Source organism: Physcomitrium patens, chromosome 23, assembly GCF_059467195.1.
Source record: "Physcomitrium patens ecotype Gransden chromosome 23, ASM5946719v1, whole genome shotgun sequence".
Lineage (NCBI taxonomy): Eukaryota > Viridiplantae > Streptophyta > Bryopsida > Funariales > Funariaceae > Physcomitrium > Physcomitrium patens.
This window is the reverse complement of record NC_143432.1, coordinates 5,997,163-6,022,145: the sequence shown is the minus strand read 5'-3', so window position 1 is coordinate 6,022,145 and position 24,983 is coordinate 5,997,163. Positions and strand designations below refer to the sequence as shown.

General features: G+C 35.1%; 3 protein-coding genes across 3 annotated transcripts; all 3 read right to left on the bottom strand.

The window, feature by feature from the left end:
• Positions 1 to 3,737, bottom strand: LOC112276208 (uncharacterized). The gene is made up of 6 exons (XM_024507313.2): positions 3,591 to 3,737; positions 3,167 to 3,334; positions 2,002 to 2,094; positions 1,636 to 1,701; positions 1,372 to 1,496; positions 1 to 1,082 (listed from the first exon to the last, which is right to left on the bottom strand). The coding sequence occupies exons 1-6, from the start codon at positions 3,735 to 3,737 to the stop codon at positions 338 to 340; spliced, it is 1,344 nt and encodes a 447-aa protein (XP_024363081.1). The 3' UTR covers positions 1 to 337.
• An 8,217-nt stretch (positions 3,738 to 11,954) lies between these two features.
• On the bottom strand, positions 11,955 to 13,849 carry LOC112275636 (uncharacterized). Its single transcript, XM_024506176.3, has 3 exons — positions 13,745 to 13,849; positions 12,994 to 13,084; positions 11,955 to 12,497 (listed from the first exon to the last, which is right to left on the bottom strand). Exons 1-3 carry the CDS (start codon positions 13,797 to 13,799, stop codon positions 12,374 to 12,376), a joined length of 270 nt encoding a protein of 89 aa, XP_024361944.1. The 5' UTR covers positions 13,800 to 13,849; the 3' UTR covers positions 11,955 to 12,373.
• Positions 13,850 to 17,826: 3,977 nt separating this feature from the next.
• On the bottom strand, positions 17,827 to 24,876 carry LOC112275742 (O-fucosyltransferase 10). Its single transcript, XM_024506356.3, has 10 exons — positions 23,464 to 24,876; positions 23,158 to 23,233; positions 22,889 to 22,956; positions 22,662 to 22,750; positions 22,272 to 22,466; positions 21,944 to 22,151; positions 21,652 to 21,822; positions 21,293 to 21,460; positions 20,950 to 21,140; positions 17,827 to 20,762 (listed from the first exon to the last, which is right to left on the bottom strand). The coding sequence occupies exons 1-10, from the start codon at positions 23,956 to 23,958 to the stop codon at positions 20,552 to 20,554; spliced, it is 1,872 nt and encodes a 623-aa protein (XP_024362124.1). The 5' UTR covers positions 23,959 to 24,876; the 3' UTR covers positions 17,827 to 20,551.
• Between the last annotated feature and the right edge of the window lie 107 nt (positions 24,877 to 24,983).

Here is a 24,983-nt window from a genome sequence, read left to right as displayed (position 1 = left end):
TTGGAACCTAATAAATCCTGGCCAGTCTGTCAACAGATCTAAAGCTTCAAAATTAGCAATTAACTCAGGTACATACGTGACATGAGATCTGTATTCCAAGGAACATCTTCCCCGCTCGATAATATGTGGTACTGTGGTACCCTTCGCCTCAGGACACCAGAAACTGCAGTTTGCCGAATCTCCAACCACACTCTAGCTCTAACATCCGACAACGAAACAACCTAGTGCCAGCGAAATCCACTATCGACTACTGTATACATCAAATATACTCATATTATTACAACTGATGCGGCCCTCATGCCCACACAAAACGTGTAGGCAACCACATCCTGCCCTCCTAGCATTCAACCACAGTTTCAGGTTCTACTGAGGTCATGTCTTCGTTGCTGCGTGCACTAGTGGCAAGCTTAGCTAGTCCAGAATCCAGGCTCTGGCGCCTGGTGTGAGAGGCAGTACTTTGTGGACGCTTTAGCACTCCCTTCTTCGTATCATCTTTGAAGCCTTGATCTCCGTTCTTGGTTCTGGCCACTGGAGATTTGGAACCATCCTGCTCTGCACCCAGACTAGCTCTCCGAGAAGTTTTCAGCTTCGGAGACCTGGGTCGAGTGGGTGGAATCTTCTTCATTTCTACTTTGGGTGGACCATCTTGGTAGAAGCTAGGTAAAGGAGTGGCTTTGAACTTGAGACCCTTTCGCAGCTCTTTCACCTTGTTCTCCGCCTCTTCTTCTTTCTTTGCCTCCATTTGGTTCTTTTCCTCTTCTTTGGCTTTCATTTTCTCCTCCAATTTAGCATAGAACTCTCTTCTTTTCTCTGCTCGCTCAAGGCTCTTGAAATTGAATCCAGAAGTATTGCCGCCTTTGCTCTTAACTGCAGCCATTTCCTCAGTCAACTTTGCATCTTCCTTGTCCAATGTTTCAAGCGCATCCTGATCCTCCTTAGAAAGCTCCATGGAGGCGACACCATTAATTGCAATGGTGCCATTGGTAGGTTTGGGTGCGAAGTCTGCTGGAAGAGACTTTCGGGTTGAACGAGAATTTTCGGGTTCTTGGATCAGAACATCTAGTGAAGTTTCAATTGCTTCCCTGTGAAGCAGAAATTATGTCAAAACAAAACTTTGCGGGCACGAGCGACAACAATGAGACTGACCAGCTTAGCAATTAGGAGTGACGAGTATTACAGCAGCGATTAATCATCCAGCGTTTCACAATGGCATCCAGATTTCAGTGACCCGGAATGAGGAAGGGATGATTTGAGGGCTGTGTATCACGCAGAAGTTATTCGAGCATGTATCTATGAGCGTACATTTTGCAGGATTCGGCAAGAACGGGAAACTAGAGCTTAAAGTATAGAGATGACAGGTGAGCAACATACACAGATCCTGTGCGTGAATGATCAGCAGGAGCGTTAACGACTCCGCCCTGTTTGGCCTTCACGAATTTAGGCTTGGTCTTCACGTTACCCTTTTGCGGCTTTTCCTTTTCCTTGTCGTCTACTTCCTGTGGCAAAATAACTCATAATCAAATCCCTGAAGCAGTTCAATTCCCATGGAATGAAATGCTGTTCATTTAGAGAATAAGAAAATGTGCTCCACTTCAAACTAGTCGTGTAAATTCACATCTCATATGCATCACGAACCGGAGCAATCTTGGCTGTAAGTCGATCTCCGAGCCCACCACGGCTTTTTTTCAACGAGTTCAATTCCTGCAAAATTCACTACTCGGGTTACATAAGTCACGGTGGTTTAACAATGGACTTGTTTAAATTCCAGACATTGTCGGTTCCAGTCCTTATCAACCGAACTACGTGATTGGGAAAGTTTGAGACGAGGATATCAATCATCCACGAGCAAGAGATAGGAGCTACAGTCTACAGGTGAAGAAAAGCGAACTTTTAAACCACCACACATCAAGAAATAAATTGCCCGGTAGTATGCTTTCGGTCTAGGGGAAATTTTGAGCATAAACCAAACAAACCTAACTTACATGAAAAAATTACACGAACCTTGCGAGTCGATTCAAGTTTTAATTGCAATTCAAGGTTCTGCGCCTTGGAATTTTGTAAAGCCTTCAAAGCATCTTTTACAGTTCCCTCAGCCTACACAGCAAGCAGCAAGCTGGGCATAACTCACGATCCAGATCTGCAAGTACCTGAGGCTATACCAATGGTGGGGCAAATAGATCGGAAACAAAAGAGCAACTCAACACGAGCTTTACAATCAGAAACGCAACAAGCTCGAAAAGCACACAACCAAAACTACAGTGCACTGATGTTTTCCAAGACAGCACCTGTGCAGATAGATTGGTGTCACAATGTGCTATTGTCTCGACAAATCTACGCTACCAAAAATAAAAATAAAACTCCGAGCGCACTCTCTTAAACTCGAGTCTCACTGCGATAAGGGGGAATTCCAGATGATAGAACAGCCATACATTGAGATATTTTTTCTCAAAATCAGCGCACGCTTGTTTCTGGGCCTCAAGTTGCTCTTGTAAATTACGGATAAAGGCGTCAGCCTTTAACACAACCACCTCAACATTCCCGCCCCCTGCCTCCAGCTCCGAGTCAGTCATAAACAAAGGCATTCTGTCTACTGCCGCAGGTACCCTAGAAGCAGAATCCAACTCGTCGCCTGTTACACCTCACAGTACTACAATCCTTGAGTACTGATGTCTCCAGACAGTCGATCGGAGTGAAAGCAGTGCTCCAGTTGCCACAACCTATTTCCAAACAGACACAGTCGCAGTTGAATGTTTAATTCAGGCAGAAATGCTCCTCAGAGAAGTTCTCAAGGCTGCGTTGAGAAAAGCCTTACACACCTAACAATTTGACTCTGGAACCCATAACCTCGTGCAGTGAACCCCGGCCTACGTCACAAACGAGCTTCACGTGCAACTGAGCGTAACCAACCAGTGTCCAAGGTAATACTATTTCGAACTAGATCGCCCTTCAAAAAGAATATCAAGCCGAATCCCTAGGTGTTGGCGCGGACTCAGAATCCGATATGCACAGAAGCTGGCTCCAAGTGAAACGGTTGATCACATACTTCCTACCCACCAACACATTCTACACAACACCATCACATCACACACACAGTGCATTACAGCGCGCCACAAGCCATTCCCACACCTCACGTTCATGAAGGATCCATGTCACACGAATCTCTCACCCCTGCTTCCCTCCCTTCCTCCTCTCCAGGCTCGCTTCCACTTCCGCTCCACCACGCTTCCTGACCCACAAGACGAAAACCCCGAACGCTTTCCACCCGGTGTCCCAGCAAGGCTTTCAATCGCCACCACCACCTCAGCCACTTAGAGCTAGAAGACTCACCCGCAGTCTACCCCTTCTCGCACACAAGTTAAAAACACAACACGGACCCAATCACACTCGCAACCAAACACCCGCAGCATGAAACGCAACCAGCGACCAAACAACACACACTCAAATACTCATTTGGTAAAAATAATCAAACAGAAACTTATCGGACCCACGTCAGGAGATTGTGCGTGACACTCTGTCCGCGAGTAAATCCGTGGCCGAGCTGGTGGGCTCAGCTTAGTAAGTCAAGGAAGGGATTAGAAGAAGGAGGAGACGAAGTCGGTGAGTTTTTCGCGGGGAAGGTCGCTCTGGCACCCACATTGTGACTTCTCTGCCACATCACTGGATGCGACAGAGCCAGTGCCACGGCCACCACGGAAACCTCGACGCCATGGACGCCACACACTCGCGCGCGGCGTCATCGTAGGCTCGCGCGGCGTCGCACGGTTTCCCACCTATCTGCCTCGTCATTGCGTGTGCCCCATCGCCCCGCACTTCCTCCTACGGTCGTGGGTCTCCGCGGCCTCGAGCAGCGGATGTTGTTCCTCGTGACCATGCACATAGCTGTTATCCGTGCTCATTCCTTTTACCCATGTAAGGAATTTCAAAGTTGTTTTTGGAAAGGAACTTATAAATGCATATTTTCAAAAAACTTAGATTTTATCTACTTAGAGTATTAGCATTGGGGCTCCTTGCTTAATCTCAAGAGTGGTATGGTAAAGTAAGTTATTATTTCTCATACCAAAAGAAGAATCATGACCATAAAAATAAGATAAAATAAAATAATTGTACTATGTTTTTTCAAGATTATTTATGATAATAAGCAATAGTCATCAACATTCATACCTCTATCAATGGCAACAATAGTAAATGCTTCAACATGTATTGTTAGGAGATAATAGTAGTTAAATTCAAATTGTAGTTGTTTATAACAAGACCATTAGTAATTGTGACTTTAAAATTTCTTATTTTAAAATTTTAAAATTTGTGATTTTTTTAAAGTACAAATAGACATCTTTAATTTTAATATATATATATATATATATATATGAATATAATAATAAAAGTCTAAAGCTCTAAAAGTATAAATTTGGTTATTATGGTTGGTGATAAATAATATTCAATATTTTTTTGTTTAAAAAAATAAAATATTATATATTTATATATTTATTTAATATTTAAAATCTTTTATAAAATCTTAATATATAGCACATTTTTTTTAGTCAAATTGTAGAATCTATACATACATCAAAGTTTTGCAAATAAATCATAAGTCAAATATACAAAATCAAATATTATTAAAAATTTTATATATATATTATTATCTTTTATAGATTACTATTAATTTTATAGGTTTTAAAAATATCATTTTATAAAATAACAATAATTAATAATAAAATAAAATAAAAACATGGAAATATACATTTGAAAGACAAAAAATACTTAGAATGGCTATTTCTAAGTACAAATAAATCAAAGAGGCTTTAATCAAGAGTAAAACATAAGAATTACATTTAGAAAAACTAAAGATGCCATTAATCTTCCTCCTATTTATATTAAATAATAATAATAATAATAATAAGATTATTAATTTGATTCATATTTTCATTAAATTGATCCATTATGTAGTATACGTGACCTTTGTGTGTATTGACAAAATGCCAAAGCTGATTTCTTTTTCAAATTCCTCTACCAAAGTTGTCATTAGTGTAAAATATAACTAAGTTTTTATAGCAAGAAGGAACACCACAACATTTTGGTAGATCTTTTGCAACATATCCATATATGAAATAAAATTTTTATACACATCATATTCAAATTTGGCAAGAACAATACCTCCAATGAGCTAGATGCACTCTTAACTTGTTAATGTAATGAAAAAATGCAATTAATGAGTTATCTATTTAAACTACATTGGTAAGTTTTACAAGTTAATATACATTGACATTTGACAATTTGAAATAGAAAATACAACTACAAGCCTTTGGCATCATTAACAAGCTAATCTTTTGCTTGTCATTTTTAGCCAATATATAAAGAAATAATTGTTCAAATGTTTGGTGCATTGGTGGCTCTAAAGAATGTTGTGATTCATTGTGTCAAGGAGACTCTATAACTCACACTATTGCTCATATCATCTTTAATGAGCTCCAATGTCTACATAAAATTTGCCTCAACAGTTGTCCATCTATTCTTATCATTATTATAAAAAAAATAAAAAAAATAATAAAAATAAATAAATAAATAAACTTTGTGATGCACTATATCAATATGTATACAAGTATAATGCAACAAGTAAGAAAAAATTCCTCAATTTCTAGCACACTTTAATAAGTCTAGGTTGCAAATGGATACTCATATAATATTATTATAGATTATATATACAAAACCAACAAATTCAAGATGCTCATAATACATGTTGGAGTAATAAATTTTTATATTTTTTATTACTCGTATAATTATTTTTTCTAAAACTACATTGACCCATATATATTCTAGGTATTAATGCAACTTATTGTCAAGAATAAGAACTCGATGAAAAAGCAATTCAGACAAGTAAGCCTTCACTCAAAAAAATGTAACAAAATATACATAAACAAGTATGTATATTTAAAGAGAAACTGGAATGGCTATTGCCAAAAGACAAGAAGCTATTGCCAAAAGACAAGAAAACTAGAGACCCTTGAAACTAGACTGGAAGCAAGAAAAGAGTTGACAAGAGTGAAGAAGGCTTCACTCCTATCTCTATATATACTATCTAACTAGGGGCTACATGGCAACGTTCTATAGGACCTCTGATAAGTGTTGACTTTGTAGGACACATGCCTTGACTTACAAGGCAAGTTTTTCTACGTGTGGGCCACATTTTTAGCTTGGTCTTCAAGCTAACAACATGTGTGGCACATGGCCAACTTGTTGACCACGTTTTTAATCCAAAAAGTCAATTAAAGATACCTATAAAGTCAAAGCAGCATCTATGAAGCTTTTATGAAGCTTCCATATCAAATACTATAGAATTAACCTATTTTTATCTATTTTTACTTATTTCTACTTATTTATATATGTAATTATTCGCTTACATGAATATGTCTGTGACACTTATTCACTTATATAAAAGCTTCAAATCCTTCACCATTAGAAGTCATCAAGATTTTGTATTAATAAATACTATTAAAGAAGTATTATCCACATTTTTTTTAATGTTGTGTATTTGACACATTATAAGAATATCTTAGCTAATTGCAAGCAGCATTTTGACTCCAAGTTGGAGAGAGATTAATCATACTTTTTTTCAAATCACCTTCTAACAAAGCCTTTGACATCAAGTGGTTGAGTTTCTATACAAAATATGCTTTGATGCCAATTAAAGAAGTTGTTAAGTACTTGTGCAAAACTTCATTTTTCACATAAAGGATGGTTTTTCAAAAGCTCATCAAATAATATTCTTTGCCTTGGGAGCATTACCAAATCACATACACATGGTCAGCATATGGCGCTAAAGTTGTATACAACTATTATAATATTTTGTTTTTTGTAGCAATGCTGTAAAATGTGTGCCAATGCAAACTATAGACCTTATCTTTAAACATTTCAAATTTGGTGTTGCACTCTAGAGTCCTAACAATCCTCCTTGCTTTGGCATATATATATATATATATAAAAAAAATATAAAAAATATAAAAACACATTGAATATTTTGTGCAAGTAACTTATTTGAAGCATGCTAAGCAACAAAGTATTTGTTTAGGGTTAGCAATTTCCATTCTCAATGTTAAATTTATTTTTTGCAAAATTGCTCCCATGCAAAAGAGTCTATGGAACAGAGACCTTCATAGTTTGACATTGAAGCTTCTGCAGCTGCAAACAGATGCCACCATAAGAATTGCAAAGAGACTAGACATAATATTTATATATGTCCAACTTGAGTTATATTTACTTTATAATGATTTGGATTGTGAATGAATCTCTATTTGTAGTGTTAGTAAGAGTGAGATGGGAGAAGGCTTTAAGGAAAAAAAAATGTTTAGTCAACTTGTTTACTCTTTGTTTTAATGTTGCTGATAGTTACATGGATTATTAAGGCCCGCAGCAATTTTTTAAGGTTTGGGCTAAAAAAATAATCAACAAACAGAGTCTCAACCAATACTTGAAAGGAAATTGTAAGAAAAAAAATTCAATGCATAATGGTCACATCAAATGTCACGTGATTGGTTGATATAGTAAAAAATTAGATTGATATAACAATTTTTTTTCTCTCTCTCTCTCTCTCTCTCTCTTTATATATATATATATATATATATAGAAATTAGTAGTATAACATATTACTAATATCTCAATCTATATAGACATGTAGTAACAACATTCTTAAGATTTTCAAAACCATGTTTAATAGTAATTAATTTTTAAAATAATTTTTAATACATAAAGAAATACAAATATAATTATATAATTTTTTTTGATAACCAATTCAAGACAAGGGTCTGAAATAATATTATTCAATAGACCTATACCTATGATTTTGTAATTATAACTTATTAATTTTAAAAAATAAAATTAATAATAATTATGATAGATAAGTTAAATTTAAAAATATTTCAAGTAAAACATCAATGTTTTTTCAAATTTTATTTTAAAAAGAGAATTAGATAAAATAATGAAATATATATATATATATATATATATATATATATATTCCATAAAGATTTAAATCTTGAATATCAAGAATTTTGATTCATATACTTAGAACACGAAATTAGGATAGAGAATCTATAACCTAAAATTGGATTTTCAGCCTTAAATTTTCATTTTTATTTTTAGAAAATATTTTATAATTATGATAATTAAGATTTATAAATTATGATAAATAAATTTAATTTTACTAAGGTCCATGTCTAGTATCTTAATCAAATTTAAGCTTATTTATTAGAACTAAAATTTGAGTGAAGATTAGGATTATTAATAAAACTAGATCACACATGAATTTTAGAACTAAGTCTTAAGGCTCCCAAAATTGAATCATAAAATTTGGTTCATATCATTTTTTGGGCCATTTAACTTACAACATTTGCAAAACTAAGAATGAGATGTTGACCGGTTGGATTTCTATATAGTGTAAAAGACTTAAAAAATAGACAGGATGGAAATTTATCATTGTTATTAACCATATTTGTTTATTTTCAATACATAGTCTAGCTCCCATGGTAGAATGTGAAAATTCATCTCCTCAACCATATATAAAGTGCTTCAATAATTTATTGTTTTTATCCTGCATTACTATCACATTAAGAAAATATTTAAACATGTAATACCCATAGTATTACATTTTTTTTTTTTCATATTTTGAAGTTTTGTAGTTCACATCGTATCTTCGTCACACAAATTAATTGTTGAAGGTTACTTTGGGAGCCACAAACTTAAGTTGCTAATACACCCAAGTTGGCTCTTCCACTTCGCAAGGAAAAATAATTTTCAAGAGGTTGTAGCTCTTTTCAAAAGAGGCAATCAAAATCTCAAAGAATCATCATGTTTCCAACTTTCCACTCAATCATAAAGCATTAAATGAAATTTATTCTTATTTTTATACATATACATATACATGGTCTTTTCAACAAAAACACTAGCAAATCAATCTATCAGGGTCACATCTGCAAACAGAGCATGGTCTCCAATGAGGTAATAATATGAACTGTGTAATGCAGCAACCACATCAGCCAGAATGGTGACGTGGCATGCTGATTGGCCATGTCAGCTCCCCCCCCTCCTTCAATACTCTTTAATCCTTTCCCCCCTTTTTCTTTTACGTTTACTTTTTACTCCCACTCTTACAATTGGGTTCCCTTCATTGTACGAGACTCTGGCAGTGGGTCCAAGTTATGGGTGGCGGAAGCAAAGTGGGGGGGGGGGGGGCTATGATTGTGGGGCTGCACATGATTTAGTGAGCTTCGTAGAAACAAACAAAAACAAAAATAAAAATAAAGACACAGTTTGGCACACCCTTATTTATTATTATTGGCCAGAAGGACCCTCCCACCCTCCCCCTTTCCCCATGTGGACATAACCCACCATTGGGAGCCCACATGGAAAGCAAAAATAACACACATTAATGGATGGATGAATAATGGTCCATCGATGGATGAATAGTCGGATGGGTGTCACTCTTCTCATGCTGCCAACAGGAATGCTAACTCACAGCTGCTGAGCTGGCATGGGGTGGAGGGGAGGGGGGGGTGGGTGGTCCACCATGTTCCGCTGCAGAATGGTTGTGCCCACCCCCATGGGAACAGGGAGGGGGGGGGATGTGGACTGTTCCAATGTGTAATGTGGGAATACAGTAAATGTAGTGAGATGGAGGTGGTGGTATTTATAGATGGTTTTGCTCAAGTCCACAACTCTGTTCAGGAGTGCAATGCAAGAATTGCTTCAATATTTTTTTATCAATCCAACCACTGTGCCATCAGAACCTTGTTTCCTCACCCTAAACAAAAAAAAATTATATATATATATATATATATACAAAACCCTAAGATCGCTGAAAAATCTTAAGTTGACAGTTTAAGGTATTCCGATATTAGATAGATGTGCCACTGTTGTTTTGTTTAGCCTTCCAATACTTTATTTCTCCTTTTTTTTTTTGTTTGTTTTTTTTTTTTGTTTTGATTTCCTATTTGTTTGGTTATTTGTGTTTTCTCTTTTCTATCCCTCTCTTCTGTTTGTTATTAATTTGTCTGTTTGTGCTTTTTCTTTTTTCTTTTCTTCTTTTTATCATTTGATTATCTGTTTATTTTCCCTTTTTGGACGGCAGCTTCACTTGTTGGAAAAAAAATCTCCAGAATCAAAGGGAGGTTAACTATATCCTTCACAAGCTTTTTGTGTTGGAAGCCAGGGTTTCTCATAAGAATATTTATATATATATATATAAATATATATACATACATACATACATACAAACACAAATGTAGGGGGTGATTGGCCACATGTTTTAAGTGAAGTTTAGCAGGGATTTCTTTTTTTGGATTTATTTGCTTTTATTTAGAAATATTGTAGAATTATTGAGTTTCTCTCCTTTTAATGAGTCATGAAAGGAGAGAGAAACATGGAGAATGAAGATGACTGAGACAATGACATGAAAGTTCTTCAGAGAAAGAATGATTGTTGAAATGGTCTTTGTCTTGACAACTAATGTGGAAAGTCTCTTTGGATGGCATCTAGAGGATTTGTTTGCAATAATAAATGATAAGAAAAAAAAAGAAAAGAAATTTTTTGTAAGTATATGTGTGTGTATGTATTGATTAATACAAACAAATATGGTTTTGATTCTAAATGATCACAAGTGTTGTTGATGAGGCAAATTGATCTGCAAATCATTCCATCCAACAAAGCTTTGATGATTTGGAGGACTTTGGATCTGAAGTAGACCTATCACAATTGTAGAGTATAGATTGAGAGGCTTTCACATGCTTTTTTGTGGTTGTGACATGGCACTGGGTGTAAAGCTCAATAATGAGGATCATGTTGAAAAGAAACCCATGGAGTTGTTGTTTTTGTCTCTATACACATGATTTTGTGGTCAAAAGGTGTTTGACTATGTTCCAATTCCTTTTAAAGCCTTTGCAAAAACCTAGACACATGCAAAAGAAATTTACTATGTATGATCCATATTCTGTTTAGTAAGAACAAACTGTTGCCAAATCTAGTTTTTTGTAAATGAAATTTAAAATAAGTAGGAACAAGGAAGTAAGAAACTTAAACAATTAAATTAAAAATTATGGTTCAAAAATGTTGAATACATTTGGTTACAAAATGTTGGATTAGTAATTTGGGTACATTTCTCTCTACATCAAAATTTGTTTATATGGGAATGGAAGAAAAAGGAGATCAGAGTGGAAGACTTAACTTCACTCTCAGCCCACGTGCGTAGTTAAGTGACTAAAGGCGATAGTTTAATAATTGTTTAAATGCTTCAGGTTGAATTGATACAAGGAATCCTAAAATTATTCCAAATTGTGCTTCGATGAAACTTTGGAATCATTACGTGCCCTATTTGCTCTTCAGAGAACATTACACACAAACCAAGTTTACCTTTGTTCTTTTCTTCCAAGTTTTCATATTTAATGCAATTTGTGCTTCCTTCTGATGCAACTTGCCATCCTCAAAGTTGTTTAAGGGCATTCCAGAACACAATCAAAAAATTCCTGTTCACTTCTTGTGCAGAGATACTTTATTACTTCTATTCAGACAAAAATCCCACATAGCCAATTCTCCCTATCTCGCAAAAGAGAAGAGAAAAAAAAACCATGTAACTTTTCATCTTCTGGTCTCTCATCTTTCTCCTTCCATTTCAAAGTTACTGAACTGTTCATATCTTCTCGTGGAATCCCACATTTCAATCGAGTTCAAGCAGACATGAAAAGTACACACGGTATTCAATAGAGAGACTCTTTCTATGCCCTTGAAAGAAAAAGTATATCCAGTTTCAAGCCAATCACGTAGATAGTTCTAATATTCAAGGGACACATTGTCTCAAGACAATACCAAGCCAAAAAGGAGCACTCACATATACTATAACATGTCTATCAACTCTCCATCTTTTCATCCCTTTGAACGATTGGCATTCCCAACATCAAACTCAAAGCGAAACATTTCATAAGAAATGATATAATTTTATTGGGTTACGGCGATTCAAATGAAGCAGCTCAAGTCAAAGATACCAGTGCAAGCTAGAGAAAACATTACAACTGATATGCTTGACACCTTTATGAATGGGAAAGAATCGAAATAAACATCCCAGCAAAAAAAAGCTGAGAGTTCGAATTTTGAGCGGTCGATCCAGGATACGCATAAGAACTTAACCTAGAATAGCTTGAAGAATGTACAATACTCTCAAAGCGCGAAGATGAAGAAAACTATAGTGTCTGCCCGACAGCATTATCATCAATGCGTAGATTCTGGTCGATTAAACTACGACTTTCATGCGTGAGATCATTTTGAAATACAGAGGCAATGAGCACCACAAAACTTAGGGCTGTCATGAAATACTGACAATTCCCTTCAACTAGATTTAATTAACATTAGTCTGAATATGTTTCTCGTAACGCTTGGCTTTCTCTCCCACTTGCTGATCATAAGCCTCAACAGCAGCACTCCCTGCAAGTGCTGCTAAGGTCAAAAATTGCGCGTGTAGCCTGTGGAACATCAAGTGAACCACATAAGTATAGCCCACACTGATCAAGCCTAGGTCTTCTCCAAGGGCCTCAGAAACGACGTTAGACATTGATAAAAAGAAAAAAAGAAAAAAAAGAAAAAATTGTGATTACATCAACATGCAGCCGTTCCAAAAAGAATCAAACCACCAATTAATTCTACAATGGTTACGAAACATCATTAGCCGTTGCAGTGATCTACCATCGCCTAAAAATACTTCGAAAAGTTCAAACAACAAAGTTCATGATTAAACTTCCAACGAAGCTCATTGAATTCCATCAGTTTCTCAAGCCAAACTGAGTTGAGTGCACATTCTTGCAGGCTTGGCCAACAATCTACACCATGAATTACATGTATCGCAGAGGTCTACTTTAGAAAAGAAGGAGATTAGGATTGTGAGTAACTATTTAAATACGAAGTTATTCCCAAAGTTTTCGACCATACTCTTCCTTATAATGGTTCTGGTTAGAAACTTACCTGGCGTGTATCAATTTCACACTCATCTTCACACCCGGCTGAGCGAAGTTGTAAGCAAATGAGCCTAGTAATGAGGACGCCCAAAGAGTGCCTGTAAACCGCCATACGATTTTCAGAATATAAGACTAACAAGGATGGACTAACATTCTTTGAAAATTACAAGAACGTTTCAAACTCATCAGGTAAAAGAAAACACATTAAGTACACTTCAAAAAATTTAAGCACTTTGTATTGTATAGAGCGAACTTTATGTTTCCTTTGAAATTTTCTTCATGGTAGATAGGACATTTTTCCAATTTCTTCTTTTAAAAATTAAAGAACCATTTCTCTTAAACTCCGCATATTACTTTGACAAATCAACCGAGATGACACATTACAGTCGACTGCCGATCGCAAGTATCTTCTAAACTTGCAAGCTATAAACCACAAACTAAGCATACGAATACCACATCCACTAGCAAGGTCACAGATTGCAAAAATAAACATGACCAAACTTCCTCGACAATGCACCCATTTAATCTCTTTTTAACCCTTCACACGGATGAGGCCTCTCAAACAACCCCACAACAAATGAGGTCGAACAAATTTCTCGAAACTAAACGCAATTACCCACAAACCCACAACACCAACCCACAACCTGAGCAGTGATCATCTGTCCAACCCTAAAATTCCCACGCATCGACGTCTGTGGCATCAGTCTAAAATCGGCAAAACTCATAAAAACACACGAGAAGGCTCGCTGCAAACTGACCAACTGCACGCAATTTGTGCTCCACAAACCACTCCCGAATACTCTGCATATCCATGGTGACGCCGGAAACGCTCCAGCAAACGGAGCGCTAAACACCTGAGAAGGAAAATCACAATAAATCAAAAAAAAAGAAGCTTGGTCCTATATTCCGAAATCGACACCACATTCCGCGACACCGTCGCCCACAGGACGTTTCCGCAGAGACTCCTTTTGGGGCGCCGGGCCAAGTGTTCGTTAGGGCTGACGTGGAATCGCTCGAAACGGTGGCCTTCTTTCCTCACTATAAACGTACATTTGATGTATATACTTTGTGGTACTGAAACTATGGATGACAATGCAAGGTATTGAGAAGATTAAGGATGATTGTAGAGGCTTTTTTACACACAGAAGTTCATTTTAAAAGGTCATGATTCAAAAACCTTCTCAAAATGCTGTTTGTTGTGATGAAAAGTTCTCTTTCGTAAGTTTTGGGCTTTTGGATGTAGAATAATGTAAGAGGGATTTTTTAAAATAGACCAAATTGTTCTTTAATCACAAGTATTCTTTTCTAATTTGTACTATTATTAAACTTCATATTATGCTAAACATACCATTTGCTCACAAAGTGGTTTCTTCATTCTACATTGCTGATTTTCAACATCTCATTTGCATTGTTTTATTCCTTGTACAATTTATTTTAAGGTGATATTTAGAATGGTTGGGCATTTCTTTCTAGAAAACCTATTTGACATGTTTAAATTGCTTAGAGCTTTTTGAGGTTTCATCTTTTCAATCTACTTGAGAATCTCTTTACCAACCTCAAACTCATCACATTTATATATTATATATATAATATTCATAATATATATATATATATATAATCAAATTTTAATATATGATTAAAAAATAACTTAGCATTTATAAGTTTGTAAACTTGCATTTCAAGTCCTTAATGCCTAAGACTATGTAATGCTTGAATGATGCATTACAAATCTATATAAATCTATGTATGTTACTATTCTTATATTTATTAGTGCAAATACAATTTGATAAGATAATTGATTATTGCACTACATTACAACTATTTTTTCAATTAAAAAATTGCTTGATGGTTTGTGTTTAATTGTATTTCTTCAACATAACTATATACTTATTTAATATTTCAAATTATTTTTTTATATTTTAAAATATTAAATTTATATAATTAATATAATTTATACACAATAAAAGGTGATCTAATTTTATATAATCAATAAATATATGAAAAGATTTTTTAAGAGTCTTTTATTTTTAATTCTTAAAGAGATTATAGATACATTATTTAATTTATTTAAAATATAATTATACTAAATAATATGTATATATATATTATTTATTTATTTATTATTTAATTTTTTCTATTTTAGGATAAATCTCAAATCATCTTATAAAGATTATACATATATTATTGTACTTTGATTATTTCAAATTTATTTAAAGTTTTTAAGATTGTAGATAATTATCATTTTGAATAATAATAATGATATAATCTATTTGATTTTTCATCATTCTATAATCCTTAAAGATAGACTTTTCAAAGACTTCTTCCTTTTCTATTCTTTAACTATGTAAAATACAAAGAGCATTTGAATTAAGTGGCTAGAAAATAATATGTAGCACATATAACATCTCAACAATAGCATAAGAATTCTACACGTTGCACATAAGAGGTTGTACATCATAATGTCTCAAATAAAATACAATATATATAAGTCCTCAAATTAGACCATGAGTGAATTGATACACATTGTATATCTTTCAAAGAGACATTGTGCCAATAAAAATTACAATCAAATAGAAAAGCATGTATTTTGGCAGGGCATATGATATACAAAGTTCTTCTTGCTTGTTATTCTTTAAATAAGCAAGTAGGTAATCTTTGCTATACTTTTGGTATAATAACCAGTTCTTATGGCCATTATTGAGCTCCTTACTACATAGAAGAATATATATCTAATTCTTTGTATGTAAATCTTTGCTTCAACATATATTACATCAATAAAAAAATCACTCTTTTGCCATCTTTTTTAAAGTCTATTAGAATATACTATCTATAAAGATAAAGAGTTCTACAAAAATATTCACAAATATAAAAATACATTAATTATAATGTATATTGAGCCAAATATAAATTAACATTTTGTACATAGCAATACTTTTTATTTACAATCTATAAAGAAAGATATACCATCAATTAGATAGTCTTTTTGCAATTAGAAGTAATACTCCAAAATTTGCGTAATTATATATTTTTAATTTGCAAGTTGAGTTAAATAACATATATGTAATGATTGTTGGACTAACACTATTAAAATCCATAAAAATTTCCAAAATAACACTAATAAAATCCATAAAAATTAACCATAAAATCCATTACTATAATTTTAGACTTTGTTAGCTTTGATTGCAAAAGGATGGAAGCTTTGCAAAACAAATTGCACACTTATGATCCATATGTACAATGGTTTGTTAATATTGGCTAGAGTTGAATGGACTTGCAAAAGATTTTAGTATTGAGCTCTTAGTAATTTGGCAAAAAAATGACCAACAATATAATGTATCATTTACAAATGAAGTTTGCAAAATTTTGGTGAAAGATGATAATAATGGCAGTTCTAGCAAATAAGACATTGTTGTTAGAAGTATCAATGGAGATCCTTACATTATTTTTGTATTACATCCATCATATTTACATATCCATTATGTACTTTTATTTATAGATAGACAAGATACATGAAGTCCAAAAATAAACTTGAATGGATTTTAAAAGAATATGGGTGTATTTATAACTAAGTATAAGAAATTGCTTATAATTATTTATAACTAAATATAAGTTGCTTAGCTAAAACTATTCAGATCAAAGCAATTCTAAGCATATAACTTAATTGCAATTCTAAAGTTGTATGCTTTACATGCATGCAATGAAACCTTGATCCTTTAAGTTAGATATATCTTTCTATAATTTATAATAAATAAGTATGCATATCTATAGTAGAAGCACTTTAAGTCTATTAAAAAAAAACTAGAAGTATATACCAATCCTTATTACAGACTCTAACATGCATTTAATGTCAAGGATTTCAATACAACAAATATAGGAAAGAAATTCATTCTTCCATCTTTATTATTAATAGGATTGTAAAAAAATTGTGCAACTATATCAAGATGGAATAATCATAGTGCATTAATTTGGACATCTATGCTTCTTTTTTATCATTATCTATAATTTCAAATATCCAAATTTTAATTAAACTTCTATCTAGTTAGAAAATAAAGGATAAATTTAAAATAGTCAATCAAGTATTTAAATTTAAATCAATTAAGCTTTACTAAAGATTTGTAGAATTTGTTTTAGATTTATTATTACAAAATTATAGGTGATTTCTTATTATTATTATTATTATTATTATTTATATATGTATATTTTAATTATTTTGAAAGATGTGTATGAAATATCTTTTTTTAGAGAAATACAACTCAATAGTTTTAGCTAAGCTCTCAAACTTCAATATATATCCTAAAACACAGGACATAATGGTCTTTTCGTTTGATTATTGCCCTAGTATTGTTGAGAATTCAAATGCCTCTTGTAAAGAACAAAAAAAAAGTGCACAAAATACTATTTCTATGATTTCAATTGAAAGACATGTTGTAATAAAGATAGATATTTGATGTATTGTCATTGCAATGATGATGTAAGATAGATAATTAACTCTAATAAAAAATTGATGTAAGATAGATAATTATTATGTTGTACCACATAATTTTAATTTGGCTACAAAATACAATACATATATCAACATAGAGGTAAAGCAAATAATTTTTTTTTATCATAATGTTTAATATTTTAGATATGTATATATATATATATATATATATATATATATGTATTTATTCAATTCATTCTTGTCCTAAAGAAATATTTTTTTTTTCCAATTTTTCACTCAAATATATTTATAAGAGTTACAACTATATTACTATTGTTTTTAAAAATCATGGCAAAACTAAACAATATGTTGATGATTGGTAAATTTCTATGTTTGAAGTAACATGGTGTTTGAGTGTTTTTGGGACACATGGTGGATCTCTGATTTGTTATGCAATTACGATTTTATTACACAATTAGCAATTAATTATATTTCATACAATTAAGAATATTGGACAAATTTAGAATCTTAAGAAGCTTAAAAAATAATATTGATTGAGTACTTTGGAGCAAACATGGTGATACTAAAAGCTTGAGAAGTGCTCTATGGAGATTATTTATACATCTTATGTAGGATAATAAGCACAAGGCTAGGAAAAAGTGTCAATGAGGCACTATAATTGATTACTTATATTTTGTCAACTCCTTAGTAAGTGAACAATATTTCCTCCAAACACTTCTTATAGTAGTTAAATTGACCACATTGTTTGAAGAATTTCAAATTGTTCATTGTCATGTTTATGAAATATTTCAGATTGTAGTTTACATGGCACAAATAATAAGTAGAAGCAATGTTTAACTGAAATTGTAGAAATGAGAAAAAATATATGATTTTGTTCTTTTTTTACACTTTTGACATATAGCATGTTGGCTTCTAATATAAAGGCTATAAAGTCTATGGATTTTATTTTTATTTTTTATTTTTTATTTTTATGGTGAACAAGATTAATATTTTGAAACAAATCTTAAAAATATGTTCATATTGTTTGTTTGTACAAAAATAAGTGAGCAACCACCATACATGTAATGTATACCAAGCTTGGAGATAAAACATTTGTTAATTGGTCTCTTTCTCTTAGTAAAAATAAACTCATTGGTATAGAAAAAGATTATGTTAATTGCCTGCCAAGCACGGTTTTATGTTAAGAATATATCTTGGGCTCAATCAATAAAACATACTATGGAATGCAAACTTGCCCATAAAACAAAGAATTTTTGAGTAAGCATGTTATTTTTACTACTTGCAATGGCGAACTTGTAATAAATAAAAAATTATTGACAAAAAGTCAAGGATTTTTAAATGTAGAAAAGATTGACAATCCAAAAGGCATTAAGATGGTTTCAACAAAATACATGAATATATTAGAGATATCTTTTCAACCAATCAAAAGATGTTAGATTAATACCCTCTCACCTTGTTTCTGGAGCATTAAGACTCCGTTGGTTTTGATTTAAAACTCTCTAATTTTTTATATTTAGTAATATTTATTTTAATTCATTTGTATCTTTTGATTGTATTTCTTTTTGGTCGTCTTTCTTTTAGTTCAATAATTCATAAGTATATCGTCTTTATTCTCAATATCTATAGATTTATATCTTTAATAATATAGGTATATTAGAAAGAAGCACATTGATTCTGAAAAAATACACAATTGTTCTTCAAAATATATATATGATTTTTTAAGTTATGGATGTTTTTTTAGTTAATACATCTATTAATCTCAAATGCTTTTGAAAATCACATGCAATGCAAAAATAAAATAAAATAATTGCAAGTTTTGATAATCCCAATAATAAATAAAACTTAATAAAAGTATTAATTACTTGTTGTCTTGTTATTTGCATAATTCTTGAATATATTCACGGTATTTATTTATTTTTTATCTTCAATTTCGGTTCCAAAATCCCACCTATAAATATTAAATTTAATGATGTTGAAAAATAATATCTTTGTATGAAATAAATAATTGAATTTATTGAAATCTAAAACATCCGAATTAAAGTTGTGCATATTAATACTATTAGTAAAAAAAATTAAAAATCTATTATTATAGTTTTATGTTTTCACAATTAATTTATAATTTTAGCAAATAACTGATAAAAATCATCTTCTTCACTATCTGATTCTATTTTTTATTATTATTAATAACAAAAGTGTAATAGTAAAATGTAAAATTTCAAGTAACTGTGAAGAACAATAGGAAAAATTAATATCAAGTTGAAAAGATTGATGGGTTATAATATGTTTGCATTAAACCAAAGACATTTCTACATAATATGCTAACCATTTGAGTTGGAATAAGATTGCATTTTAATATTTTTTAAATTCTAAAAATAGAAACCTTACATTCACCCAAAAATTAAAATATTATTGCAATCAATCATTTCTACTCCAAACTTTATTTTCATAAAAACATTACATAAAAAACTATCAAATTTGGCAAATTTAATTCACTTAGAAGCAAATTCTTGTACACATCAGCACACCCCTTTAACACTAATAAGCTACAATAAAGATGATTTGTACACAATGCACTATTAATTTACATTACATCTAAGCACAACTGTAACTCAAAAAAATAAATAATAAATAAAGTAAATAAATCCTTACACACTTCCAATATTGTAACAATTTCTATAAAAATTCAATAAAAGAAAATTCATTATAGGAAAATATAATGTAAAGGAAAAGTAACATGCCCCGCTGAATCAAAGGCTATACAACCCACCCACAAGCAAGTAGACATAATTTTCTTGGTCACAATATTGTGGACCAGATCACGTGCACATGCACATGGAATAATAACCCGGAGGACTCGGCGTCGCAAAAGCCTAAACTCATGGATCTAGAAACGCACCATCACAGATTGAATCCACAACACCGTCGCAGTTGGTGGCGTTGAAATCAAATCCATATGGTTCATGTACTTCCAGCGACACAATCACAGCTCCAAAATGACGCATCAGTTACAGTCAAAAGAGGCTGTTAGCCCATGTATTACGATGAGTTTTGTGAATGAGCTCCACCTGTGAAGATAACTTCACAACACCGAAGTATATGAGTCCTTGCAGGCGGGTTTGTTTCAAGCCTCGGAGACCAGGGTCTGCGTGCTTTCTGTGCTTGTAGCAGGCTCCGCACACAGACATTCAGGGGCAGGATGTGTGTACAGTGACGCTTTGGGTGGCTGGGTGAAGTGATCATCTGTTTTGACCGGAATTGGCTTTCGAAGCTGGAATCCATTGATGTCGCTTTGCCTGCGCATATCTGTCAGACTTTTCCGAAAGATGTCCCATCTGTGAAACCAGCAGGATGGATCAGAAATAGATATACGACATGGGGTCAACTTGGGTGCACGGATCTGCTCACTCACGGTGGAGATCTGGACCTTTGTCGCCAAGTTTGGATCGGAGGCTCTGTACATCTTGCGAGTGCGACTAGAAACTCTGAAACCGTGCTTGCACTGGAAACTGGAAGACTTACTCGATGTGAGGGTTGTCTAGCAGTCGGACAAGGTGTCGCTTGTCTGGGTTGATAGTTCTGGAGTGGCCTTTGTTTAGAAACCGGCGATGTCCCATTAGTATTTGGGGAAAATTACCACCCTGCGTTGTAACAAATACTTCGCTGTGCAGGCAGACGATGTAGTCAAGGGCTGCTAACCGCGATGAAAAGCCCTGCATGAAAGGAAAGCATGTCTGTAAGTTAGGTTGCCCTACACTTGCGTAACAAGCTACAGAGTGCAATGATCTCTACAGCCGTACGCAGCATTCAATGCATTTATGATGTCTTCAACCAGAACTATATGCGAAGTGCAAAATTGATCAACCTCAAATTGCTTGTGTTCCTCTGATGATAGTAAAGTATCTTTGCTATGGATATACGGAAACATTCTTCGGAGCGGCTCCATACTTTCCTCTCCTTTGTATATTACTCCAGCTGCTAAATAGATAGGGGTATTCTTGTCGAAACCCATCCCACGCAGCATCATTCCCACCTGCTACCATTAGATGTCTTAGAACTGTTTCCAAAGCGCTAATATATTTCTCGCTCAATACAAATTAAACACAAATAACACAGAACCGCAATAATAATGAAAACATCTTGTACACAAACTGTTCATAAATAACTCCAGAGGCAAAGCCCACTGCAGCTTGTAGAACCATTTAAGTTGGGTCAGTTCTGTACCTCGACAGGCGTTAGAGGACACTTCCCATTTCTTCTAATTTCGTCCGGTGGTGCATTGGCACGGCCCTCTCGTGTGAACTTGCCACGCCAATCTCTTTCCCGAGTATTATCAAGCCTCGTCTTTTCTTCTTCATCATCATCGTAGACACACTGAGAGAAAGCCACCATATCCTGTAGTGCATACATTCATAACATTACCATTTCGTTAAGACTCGGTCTGTAAGGGTACAAAAGAACGAGCACATGACTACGTAGAAAATCAGTACCGGTCCGTAAAGTATCAAATACATACCTCTTCGAACCGCAGGTGAATGGCGACATAATTGCCATTCATTTTCGCACACTTGGATTTCATTCGGCTAACTAACATGTTACCCATATCAGCAATCGGTTGGGCAAATCGCAGGGCAACAAAATTGGAATAGCACCTCAGTTTTTGAATTTCCGTCGGAATCCCATCATATGCCAATCGATTGGCGAAGGGAGAAAATTTGACGACTCTGTTATCCACAATGTCCCGTAAGATTAGATCAGAAAACTCGATCTAATTTATATGATTGATACGTATCTAATCCAAGAGACTTTTTAAAGAGGATATTTAGGAGGGGAATTGCACTCACTCCCGTTCTATTAACACAGGGAGAGCTTCTTCCAGATAAAAACGGGGGAGAGACCACGCTGTCACTTTCATCTTGAATATCATGCTACCATTGTCGTAGCGATCCAGCATCTCTTGAGGCAGAGCTCGCAATATTCTTACTTGCTTAGAAAGAGATTCAATGAAGTGGTCCTCGTCAAATATATCTCCGAAAGTGCTGAAGATACCACGACGACATACTTAATATAAGAATAACAATTACAAGGGGGTACTCTATAGCATCTGAATTTTACTAGTAAGTGGACAAAAGAAAGCGTGTTTAACTGAAAGCATGATTTTCAGGCCAGTCTTCCAGTAAACATTCCTGAAAAGCTCACGAAATCAATATTCAGTTAAATCCAACAATGCATACCTGGGATCTTTCCATACGGTGTTGAAATGAAAGTGGGGTACTATAAGAGTGGCATTCATGAGCTTTGCAACTGCAACGGCATTACAAATCTGCAATCCAGCCACAGAAATGTCAGCAATCGGAAACAGACGTTGCCGCTAAACTTCGTGCCACCCCGAGTTATAAGTTTTCATTTCACGTGGGCTTCTTTGAATTCAGTTGAAGGTGGATACAAAGTGAAAACATACTGTGGAGCGCTGTTGATTCAGACCGCCATTTGCCTTGACGAGAATGTACCCATTTGAGTCTGGCAAACCTACAGCAGTTGCAAGTGGAACCATTTCAGAAGGAGAAGTTGGTCCGACCGATGGCCTAAACGAAACTCTCCATCATCGTCACACAAGCGAAATTCTTTTACTGACTTGCGCATGGTTCGCATAAACAAATAAACAAACTAGTGGCTCTACCCCTACACGAGCAACCAGCTCAAATGTTAACGCTTCCTCGACAAGGTCACCTGGGTCCTGGTAAACGGAATTAAGACACGGTGTGTAGCCTCCACCCTCCTTAGGATACTCCCAACCAGACCACACCTGCCGTGCATGACATCCTTCAACAGCATCAACTAGCGACCCAAACTACACCTACAGAGAGGTCCCCGCTAAAGTCATTCGAGTTGCTTGAATCCACTTAGAATGCTTGAGCATCTTCTCCCTCACAACAGCAATGCAATTAAACAAAACTGAATTATGATAATTCTTCCCTCAACTTCGGAGAGGTGATTGAACTCAACATTGGGAAAGGATTGAGAGGAGATGCGCACCCCATCTGAGGAGTAGTCAGCGCGCTCCATTTCAGGCCACAGATTCTCAAACACCCGATAGCTGCGATACACTGAGCCGGGCCGATACCGACCAGGAAACGAAGGAAATTTCATTGCAAAATCGCCCTCCATGTAAAGCAGCGTCCCCATTACGTAGATAAAGGGTATGAGGAGCAGAACCCGGTTGCGTCTCCGGAAGAATAAGAGCAACCAGTGGGTCAGCTTCTGCAGCCATGTCGAGCTGAGGCGGGGCTTAACAACGGGCGAGCCGAACTTGACTGCAGGCGAGCCGAACTTGACTCTGGGCGAGTCGTATTTCACTTTCGGCTCGCGAATGGGCATGGGGCGTACACCGTGAGGTCTCTCCCTAAAGTGGCGCGGAGAGTTTGCGGGAGAAATGAGAGGAGAGGAAACGAATGCAATGACATGGTTAAGCCCGAGCTGGAAAGCTGGTGTGAAGAACTTTTCACGCTTATGATCTGTGCCGTTCTGCATTAGCGTATGCGAGGAGTCCACCCGCCTTCACCGATCTGTAAAATGCACTGGGTTGCAATCCTCTCATCAATCGTCGTTTAATTCTGCGTTTCTGCTAAACCCTGAACTATATCATTGAAATTCGCTGATCAAACCTCATAGATTGAGATTCAAGGATATGCGACTAAGAACGCCTCAATGCAAGGAGATAAATCGCCAACGATGCCTCATTTGCTTCAACACGACCAGCTGCTGCAGCGCGAATTTTCCTGAATTTCATGCCCTTAGCGATAGTAAAGCTCCCGGAGATCCCATGAACACTTTTACAGAGAATCTATGAACAATAACAAGCAAGGCTGTGTCGTAATAGACAGCGACTCGTTATTCCCTCAATCCCTCAGACAAAGCGACTTTCGAGCCCCGAATGCACGATCAGTGAATAATAAGTCCTTTGTGTGCGACAAATCTGCAGGCATTCGACTCTAGATCAACTTCCTGTCCAAACCCTGTGAACTCAATGCACGTATTGTAATCTACGCTCTACCTTGTCAATTCCATCGATGAATCTCAGCACTGAGTCACCATTTGCACACCCCAAGTTGCCCAAGTATCACAGATTATAACGGAATCTCCACGAATCTTCCATGAACCCCAAAACTCTGAGCTTAAATGACCTTGCCCCTTGAAACTACAACCAAACCACCCAAATATAATCTCACGCTTGAGGAATTGCCGCCTCGCAACGTCAACCAGATCGATCAGACCCAGCTTCTTCGTAGCGTGCGGCGTAGTAAGGTCACTAGAAGAAAAAACAGACGTGGTGACTGGAAGATGGAGACCAACTTGACAACAACACCAGCGATGACATGACCTCAAGGAGACGAACGACCCGAGCGGATCGGGAGCATCGACGATAGCTCGCCGCTGGAAGCGGTACAGCTACCGACCACGATCCTCGGCTTCTATATCGACGCATACCAACTTCCGAGAACGAGGCCCAGGCTTCCCGCGAAATTCTTAGGCTCTCCGCCTATCACGCCACTCCT